A 10,580-nucleotide genomic window follows, 5' to 3' on the forward strand; every position below is an offset into this window, starting at 1 on the left:
ACATCTGAATTCAGTACATAGTCAAATTCATTTTCTCAAACTAAAGTTCTATAGCATTATTATACGAATAAACCCTTTGTTACTGAGTTAGGATAAGGAAAACCTTATAACTTACAAAACAAATCCTCAGAGTTCATAAAACCATTTCACAAATCCTAGAAGGCACACATTACATTTCCTAACACAGTAAGTGTATTTAAATACTTCAGATTTAAGACAAAGCTGTACAGAATACAAAAAGTACACATTTCATCATTTAAATAAATTTACAACTTTTAAGATTAGTTATTAAACAGTAGAATCTATCTAACATTCACATCTAAAGAATTATCACCCAGTTTAATGGAGTAAGCATAGAACTGTGTGCTCATTTATTTGATAAGGCTAATAAAAACATTTTATATTTCACAGTAGATCAGTCAGTGTCTTGGAGCTCACATTGTAAAAATAAAAAGGTTTCGGCAATATCAAGTCACTGGGATCATTATTAAGTAGTTCCATGAAAGCTGAAGGATTCTGGCTATACCTAGAAAGATCCAAAACTCCGTAAAGCAACTTTATTTTCAGAAATATTTTAAAATTAGGCAATCAATTAAACTCAGCAAGTCTAATCTAAAAGGAAAATATAAAATCTTACAGATGGAAAAGATCTCAGAGAATCATCTATTCCCAGCTTTTCGAAATATATTTCATGGTATACTAATAATCCACGGAGGAGATTTAGTGTTCTGCAAATCTGACTTGAATTAAAAAAAAACAAAACAAAAAACAAAAACACTTTAAAAACTTTTCCCATCATACAAATGTGTTCTCACCAAATTCTCATACACTTCAGATCACCAATGCATTAGTATGTGTTATAATTGATTTTATAATATTTAGTTATTATAGTATGTAGAGTTTGTATAATGTATAAGGAAACTTATATTAATAAAATAGGACTTTTATATAGTGGGGTAGGGTGTGTGTGTGTGTGTATATGTATGTATGTACGGGTTCTGTGTAAGATTTTACTTGGGGAAAAATAAAGGTTCCACTGCTGAAATAACGTATGAAAACCGCATAGGAACCTAAAAACAAGAGGAAGGGCCTTTCTAAGGTCACATATTACCAGGTGAGAGTGATAGAGCCCCCAGTACTCTGCTTCCATAAACATCTATAATGAGTATTTAGCCATTTGGTACTTAACTACCCCCATTATGAATGTCAACAGATTAGGTCATCAGTATTCTGTGAGCAAAATGAAGCTACTCTCCATCAGACATTTGTCCTAGATTATATAATTTGTATGCCTATTAAAATCCTAGGATCCAAAAATTCTGTCCTTAATAAACAGCAACTTAAAATCGTATACCTTAGTACTTAGAAAAATAGTAATATTTGCAACTTACCAATTATAGATCAGAAAATTTCCCTGGAATGTTAAAATGCTTTTTAAAGACGTCAGTTTTATTATATGCTAAAATGTTAATGTTTAATATAAAACAAAAATTTTGCTAAGCAAAAATTTTATCAGCAACATTTTTAAAAAATGGTTGAGATGCTACTGGAGACATAATTCCATTATTACTATACTCTTTCAGAGTATTTCAAAGGAAGTACAATGAAACAGTAAGAAAGCCAAATTATCTCCTTTCAGAAGTGCTTTATGTATATATGGTGAAAAATTTCTATCTTGTTTTCTTCTTTCTTAATCTAAGAAATATGAACCTCAGAAAGATGCCTTCAAATTAAGAAAAAAAAAAGCACCATGAACTAATATTGAATGATTTATCATAATTTGGAAATAGAAAATTTGGGATCTGTGATGAAGAAAAATTTCCTTCTGAAACTCTGTAAGTGTGAACATTATCAAAAGCCATTTAAAATAGTTTCCCAGCTGTAGGAAAGCATTTCCAGAATAGCCAAGAAGATTCCCAAGCAGAAATCCATTCACAAGGCAAGGTCACGCCCAACTTTATATTAGTCACTCAAATTAGACAGCATGGCAAAAAAAACCCAAAAACTTTTAGTTAAAAATATGTAGATTCATTGCTAAAGTTACAAAATAATTGTTGATAATTTCAAGTAAAAATATTATAGGAGCAATAATTAACCACAAGGGGGCATACAGACTCCTTAAAGTCCAGCACAAAGACTAGTTCTAAGTAGTAATATGCACTTTGACGTATTCTACATTTTTAGTCATTTAAATTTTTCTCTCAGATGGCTACGTCTTTTTAATATTCAAGGTTTATTTTAAACCTAACTAAAAATATTCCAGAACACTCCTGCCCTGGAAAATAGTAGTGTTTCAGAAGCTTCTGGAAATGCTGATGTTACCTTAGCGAAGCATTCATACAGCAATGAATTCTAATACACATTAGAACAGATAAAAAACAATATGGTCTAAGACAGTAGCAAATTTTAGTTTACCACAAATGGAAGACATGGAAAGTTTATCAAAAGAAACGGGACAATTTGTCAGAATAGCAAAAATAAGAGGGTGGGAAAAATAGTTTTCCTGTGTCTGTGCCACAACATTCCTGCATTCTTCCCCCATGACCAATGACCAAAGTGTTTATAGCCCACAGTAGCAACAGAAGATCTTCATCCCAAGGTCACGGCCGATGGGGCTGGCCTGCCTCGTCAGCCAAGTTAAGAATATAGTTAGCCATGTCATCTTCAGTGGGTGCATCTGACACCACCCAAGATTCATTTGCACCAGTCATCTGTAGGCGACAGATAGGGCAATTCCTGTGCCGATCACTCCTATTAGGGAAGTCAAATAAAGAACACAGTTAAGTTTTCTTTTTCTTCTTTTTTAAAAACGGGTTTGTTTGAAAAGTAATACATTTACATGGCTGTCTTAGACATCTAGTGCTGCTATAACAGAAATACCACAAGTAGGTGGCTTTAACAAAAAGAAATTTATTTTCTCACAGTTGTTGTTAGGTGCCGTTGAGTCGGTTCTGACTCACAGTAACCCCATGTACAACAGAAAGAAACACTGCCCCCAGTCCTGTGCAATCCTCATAATTGAAGTTATGCTAGGAGGCTAGAAGTGTGAATTCAGGGCGCTCGCTCTAAGGGAAGGCTTTCTCTCTCTGTTGGCTCTCGAGGAAGGTCCTTGTCTCTTTTGAGCTTCTGCTCCTGGGTGATCTTCACATGGCTTGGCATCTCTCTTCCCCCATCTCTGCTTCTCTTGCTTGCTTAATCTCTTTTATATCTTAAAAGACATTGATTTAAGACATACCCTACACTAATCCTGTCTCATTAACATAACAAAGAACCCATTCCCAAATGGGATTATAACTGCAGGCAGAGGTTAGGATTTACAACACATATTTTTGGGGGACACAATTCAATCCATAATAAAGGCTAAAAAATGTATACTTTCATGTATCCATAAAAGTGTAAACAGTAAAAAGTAAATCTCTCCCTCTTATCCCAATCTTCAATTCTCTTCTCCAGGGGCAACCACTGTTACCAGTTTCTTACACATCCTTGCAGAGACAGACTAAGCATGATTAGGCTTTCATGTATATATACATCATTGCCATTTTTACTTGTCAATATACCTTGTAGACCATTACATATCAGCACATTAGAGCTGTCTATTCTTTTAAGCATTAATAGTCTACTGTAGGAATATGCCATAATTTATTTAACCAGTCCCTCAGAGAAGTATACTTAGTTTTCTTCCCAGTCTTTTGTTACTATAAACAATGTTGCAAATAAACAAGGTTTTCTTTTACTATCAAAATTCCTTATGAGTCCAGTGTAAATGTTTATTTGTGATTACTTAAATGGAAGTCATTACTCTAGAACGTCTTGGGAGTGGCAGAGCAATAGGCAACAGGAAAGGATATCAGTCATTTTTCTAAGTAATGGGTATACAACTCTCAACAATATAACTAAGCTTAAAGGTCTGATAAAAATTCCTATGATTCATAAGCAACAGGAAGATTTATTTAAGAAACTAGATAAAAATGGAGTCTTTCAAGGTTTAAAATAAAAGATAAACTTTATATGTAGAATAATTTTTCTGATAGGGAAAGAACTCATATATGATCAATTAATGTTAGGGAAAGAACTCATATATGATCAATTATGTTTTTCCAAAGGGATTTTTTTTTCTTCTCAAACCTTATTTCAGAAATTTCAAAAATACAATATTTGAAAAAAATATATAACATTTGAGCCAGAAATATCATGAAGGGAAAAAGATTTTTCTCTTCATCTCTCAGTGAAATCTGAGACCACAATAAATAAACTATATCAACTGCTCTTTGACTTTAATACAAAATTTTAGAAAGTTGTTCCAAAAACCAAATGTGAAAGCTGGAGCTGGCCTGGTTGATTTCTGGCACTTCAGAGAGATCTGACTAGGTAATTATGTGCGCTGTTCTGTGCACAAAACATCACAATTTAAAAATAAACTGTTGACTTCTGCTTCCAGCCAACAGGGACCAAATTTATATTCCCATTTAAAACAGCTAAAACACTGGGAAAAATACATGAAACAATGCTTTTCAACACTGGACAACATACAACAAAGGACAGTGATCCCTGAGAGATGCAAACAAACAAGGCAAGCCCTGTAATTGCCCCATCTTACTGCCCTGATAGAGTTTCCAGGCCACAGCAAGTAGGGGGAAGCTAGATGAAGTCTGACAGATGCCCTGAGTTGAAGGACAGAGATAAGAATCTAGGGAAAACAAAGAAGCAAGAGTTCATAGGGCAGAGTACTGGACAGGTGACTGCTGCACAGACAAAGAATTCTTGAGGTCTGTAGAGAGTCCTCCTCAAGTGTATTCAGCAGAGTACTGATTCGTGCCTGCGTGTGAAGAAACTACCTGAGGCTGAGGAAAGAATCATCCAAAGGGACTAGAGGAAATAGTACCACAAGCTCACAAAGGGCCAGAATAATGCTTGTTCCCACAGCCAGACTGGAAAACCTTAAAATTCAGAGGGCATGGTGTATAGTACTCTGAAGGGTTTTGACTCATTAGTGGGGAATAATTAGCCCTAAACTAAACACTACTCAGTCCCACCTAACAAATCATAAAAGCAAGACCCAAAAGAATCAAATTGTTTCCAAGTTAACTATATTCCAGAACAAAGTTCAAGAATATTTATAGGAGTACAAAAATACCTAGCACCCAAAAAGGTAAAATTCACATATCTGGCATCTAATCAAAAATTGCCAGGTATACAAAGCAGCAGAAAAATACAACCCATAATAAAGAGAAAAATCAATCAAAAACAACCCAGAACTGACAGAGATGTTACAATTAGCAGACAAGAAAATTAAAAGTTATTGTAACTGTATTCCACATATTAAAAAAAAAAACTAGAGGGAAGAGCACACATTACAGACATGGAAGAATATTTTAAAAAAACTCAAATCAAACTTGTAGACAGGCAATCTATAATATCTGAGATGAAATATACACTGGAGGAGAATGGTAAGTTAGACATTGCAGAAGAAAAGATAAGTGAATTTGAAAAGACATAGCAATATTAACTGCCTAAATGCAATGCTACCCATTGCTGTTGAGTCAATTCCAACTCATAGTGACTGTACAGGACAGAGTACAACTGCCCCACAGGGTTTCCAAGGAGTGGCTAGTATATTTGAACTGCTGATCTTTTGGTTAGCAGCCGTGCTCCCAGGGGTCCAAATGACCCATGAAGAAAGACTAAAAAACCAAAAAAAAAAAAAAAAAAGGGAAGAAAAAAACAGAATCAGTGAGCACTCTGAGACAATTTCAAGTGGCCAAATATATGTGTAATTGGAGTTCCAGAAGGAGAGGGGCAGAAAAAATATTTGAGAAGATAATGGCTGAAGTTTTTCCAAATTTGATGACACTGTCAACCAATCCAAGAAGCTCAATCAACCCCAAGCACAAGAAACATGAAGGAAAATACTCTAAGCCACAACATAATCAAATTCTTAAAATCAGTGATAAAGAAAAAAATCTTGAAAGTAGTTAGCGAAAAGAACCACATTACCTATACAGGAAAAAAGATAAGGATAACAGCAAGTTTCTCATAGGAAATAATGCAAGCAAGATGACAGTGGCACAACATAAAAAATCAAAGTATGGAAAGGAAAAAAATACCGTCAATCTAGAATTCTATATCCAGCAAAAATATCTTTGAAAAATGATGTTTAGACTTTCAAGAAAATCTTATGAAATCTACAAAAAAGCTACCAGAACAAATAAGTTTAGCCAAGTTGCAGGATAAAAGATCAATATACAAAAAGCTACTGTATTTCTATATACTAGCAACAATCAGAAATTGAAATAAAAGAATACCACTGAGAATAGCATCAAAAATATGAAACACTTAGGGACAAATCTAATGAAAGATATGCAACACTGACAACTACAAACAATTGCTGAGAGAAATTAAAGAGCATCTAAATAAATGCAGAAACACACTGTGCTTGCTGATGGATTAGAAGACTCTATACGGTTAAGAAGTCAACTCTCCTCAAATTGATCTATTTATTCAATGCAATCCCAATCAAAATCCTTGCAAGTTTTTTGTAGAAATTGACAAGCTTATTTGAAAATTCATATTGAAATGAAAGACCTAGAACAGCCAGAACAACTTTGAAAAAGAGCAAAGTTAGAACACTAACACTACCGAATTTTAAGACTTATTACACAGTTACATTAATCAAGGCAGTGTGGCATTGGCATGAAGACAAACAGATCAAAGCAACAGAATAGAGTCCAGAAATAGACCTACATGCATTTGAACAACTGATTTTCGACAAAGGTGCAGAGGCAATTTAGTGAAGGAATTATAGTCTTTTCAACGAATTGTGCTGGAACAATTGGGATAGCCTTATCAAAAAAAAAAAAACTTTTTTCTGATCCATATCTCACACTGTATATAAAAATTAACACAAAATGGATCACAGGCTGAAAATATAAAAGTTTTAGAAGAAAACATTTGTGATCTTGGGCTAGGCAAAGATTTCTTAGATATAACACTAAAATCACCAATTCATAAATTGGACCTTATCAAAATTAAAAACTTCTGCTCTTTGAAAGATATTCTTAAAAGAATGAAAAGACAAACTAGAGAATGGGAGAAAACTATTTGCAAATCGTATCTGATAAAGGACATGCATCCAGAATATATAAAGAACTCTCAAAATTCAGCAATACAAGAAGACCTTAATAGGGAAATCAGCAAAAGATTTGAATGCACACTTCACCCAGGTATACAGATGGCAAATGAACATATGAAAAGATGCTCACATCATTAGTCAGTAGGGAAATGCAAATTAAAACCACAATAAGATCCCAACATACATATTAGAATGGCTGAAATTTAAAAAACTGACCATACAAACTAAGTATTGGCAAGCATGTGGAACAACCAGAACTCTCGTACAAAAAGACTTGTCCATTCATGTTTACAGCAGCTTATTTTAATAGCCAAAAACTGGAAACAATACAAATGTCCATCAACAGGTGAATGGATAAACAGGCTATGGTATATTTGTACAATGGACAGTATTCAGCAATAAAAATGAATGAACTATTCATACAAGCTACCGCATGGATAAATCTCAAAATAATTATGCTAAATGAACAAAGCCAGACAAAAAAAGAATATATATGATTTCATTTATAAAAATTCTAGAAAATCCAAAGTATTCATTGTATAGTGACTAAAAGCAGGCAAGTAGTTGCCTGGGTACTACGGGGAGGGGTGGGAAGAAGGTTTTACAATGGAGCACAAGGTAACTTTTCGGGGGTAATGGATTTGTTCATTATCTTGATTGTGGTGATAGTTTTTATGGGTGTATACATATGTCAAAACCTATCAAATTGTACACTTTAAATATGTGTAGTTTGTTGCATTTCAGTTATAAATTGTCCTAAATGCTTGATTCTTATTTTGTAAAATAATGAGCTTTACTAGCTTATCTTTAAATTTCCTCCAGGTTTTATATTCAAGGATTCATACATTACTCCTAAATATATATAGAGGATAAGTGTAGACATAAGGAGAAAAAAAGAATAAAAGGTAAATGTTTGATTCTAGACTCAAGTCATGCACGAATCTACTTATAGCAAAAGTAGAGTGTCAAAACAAAGACACATCCCACATTTTATACACTTTAGGGTACAAAAATAAAAATATCTTTAACCAGTAAGCAGTAAATTCAAAGTAGTAAATAACAAAAACTCTCATACTTAACTATAATAGAGTATTTTTGTGCTTTTCAAAGTGTATTCATCTACAGTTAGGTGTGCTTTCTGTATGCTCTCAAATCCCAGTTGATTCTGTAATGTTCTGAAAAAACATATGTGTAAGTCACTAATATGTATATTTCTATAAGGCTTTTTACACTGTTATGATGGTTTTATAATGCTTTTAAACACCTATGTATAAGTCACTTATAATGTCAAGTTAGAAATAGAGACTTTCTGAACACAGAAACAGACTCTTTAACCATTAACTGTAAGTTGTTAGACAGTTGTTCTAACCTTGGAAATAGATAACAGAAGTATGTGAAGTAGGTGATAAATAACTTTCTGAAACTGGACTGTGCACTTGCACTCTGTGATAATGGAATGTAACAATAATCTTATTTCTATAAATTAACAAAACATAAATATGTCACTAAGCAGTTCCCTTAATTTTTAATTAACTTGACCTTGAAACGTGCAGTAAACAAGAATATAAATTTGTCATGTAACAATTCCCTACTTGGCAATAAAACATAATATAAATTAACAAAACATAAATATGTCATGCAACAATTCTTTAACTGGCAATAAAACATACCAGTTATAGGCGAACACGACAGCACATAGGGTATATAAACCCATGGATTTCTACTCATTTTCTGAAGAAGACAGAAGCAAAAAGTCTGACTCCCTGTCTGATGACTCAGAAGCTTGCTGAGATACTGCTGTCCACAACCGACCTCACACCCCAGCTACGGGGGACCTCCTCTGAGTTTGAAGGGTGGTCAAGTCTCCTCCCTGAGGCCACTTATTAAAGGTAAAAGCCCGAAGTCTAAAGATTTGGACTCTAACATTTAAACGAATATCATAATTGTTAATTCTGATTCTCCAACGCTAAATAAATGTTTTGAGGTCTTACTTGCGTGCCTTGCCATGACTACCTTCCAATAAACTAATCGAGTTTATGCATGACAAACCTGAGCATTTCTTTACTCTTTTTTTCATCCAAACATCTATACATTCCTTTATTCACAGAACCAGATGATGCTTCTGTTACTAAAAATACATATCCAAAGCTTTTATATCCTTTTCAATAGATTTAACATTTTAGCTCTTTGGGGGAGGACGGGGAAGTCCAAACCACTCAGGCCAGCTTCCTTACGTTATTAAAGATGACTGACTTTATGACACAGCCTGTTTCAGCTTAGATGTCAAAGTTTATGAATATATGAATGAAGAGAATTCTGGTCCACATGCCTAAGGTAAGTCATCTTTTTCTACATGAGAATTTGTGTAAGCCAAGGAGCATCCACTGTAGTAACCTTCCTGTGATCCAGGTCTGGATGCCACACTCCATGTCTGATTTAGACATTCTCTTCCAACCTGATTTGGTTTAGTTTCTTCAGGAGTTATATTCAGTAGATTGCTTGAACTTTTTTGTGATTTTGGTTCACTAACTCGACCTCACAATGTGGAAATCCTATGTTCAGATACACAGGAACGTGTCTGGCAAAAGTCTGAAGTAGAAGGAGAAGCAGGAAGAGATTTAGTAAGCTCAGATGTGCAAACTGGAGACCCGTTAAACACACTGTGCGGCTTCTTTTGCCGTGGCCTCGAGTGTACTGTTAAGATTGTCCCAATCAGAACCTGTTCTTGAGAAGGCACTGAAAAGTTTCACATTTTCTGAGTTCTGGTGGTCAAAGGTAGTCATGTTTAAAAACTGTTGCTTTAACCAACTGGCTCTTTTTCTTCAAATGCCTTTCTCTCCAATCCCAGGTGAATAGTGGCTTCTGTAAAGCTTCATCTTTCTCTCTCAAAATTCTTTTTTTCCTCTTTAAGTAAAGACCACTCTTCGAGGCGTTCCCTTTCTTCCAACAAATAACAGTCTTGTAGTAGAGAAGTGGTATCATCATCACATGCAGTGGCAAGCTGCTGCTATAAAAGTTGCTGCTGAGTTTTAATCATTTCTTTACACCGCTGAATTTCTAACTCGAGTTTTTCAGTTTCTTGTTCATGGTCTTGTCGTGAAATTACATCTTTGTCATTAAAACCTTCTAAGTGTACCTCTGAAACTTGGTTATCAAGTTTTTCTACATGACTTTTCAAAATTCTCCACTGTTTTCTGATGCTATTGGTAAGCTGCTCTCTCACAGTTTCACAGGAAAGGTCCCACATACTCTCTCTGCTCAGTTCCCCAACATCTTCTTCAACATCAGAAATAACAGTTCCTGTACTATCATCAGCTCTTTCTCTAGGTTTCTGCGTTTGGGGAGAAAGAAGAGAAATCATTTTCTTTTTCATTTGCTGTAAAACCTTCTTAAGTTCAGCGTTTTCCAATAGGATTTGTTTCTGACAATATTCATAATCATTCAAGAG

At 34.4% G+C, this 10,580-nt stretch overlaps 1 protein-coding gene and 1 pseudogene across 1 annotated transcript in view; both read right to left on the reverse strand.

Moving 5' to 3' along the window:
* Positions 1–893: 893 nt before the first annotated feature.
* Positions 894–10,580, reverse strand: part of RNF141 (ring finger protein 141) — a 37,581-nt gene continuing 27,894 nt past the window's right edge. Inside the window, exon 6 of the mRNA XM_023736925.1 lies at positions 894–2,751. Within this exon, the coding sequence (XP_023592693.1) occupies positions 2,601–2,751 (151 nt within the window). The 3' untranslated portion in view covers positions 894–2,600. The remainder of the gene's footprint in view (positions 2,752–10,580) is intronic.
* On the reverse strand, positions 5,737–10,574 carry LOC111821701 (afadin- and alpha-actinin-binding protein pseudogene; annotated as a pseudogene).

This window comes from Trichechus manatus, unplaced genomic scaffold (assembly GCF_000243295.1).
Source record: "Trichechus manatus latirostris isolate Lorelei unplaced genomic scaffold, TriManLat1.0 scaffold00006, whole genome shotgun sequence".
Lineage (NCBI taxonomy): Eukaryota > Metazoa > Chordata > Mammalia > Sirenia > Trichechidae > Trichechus > Trichechus manatus.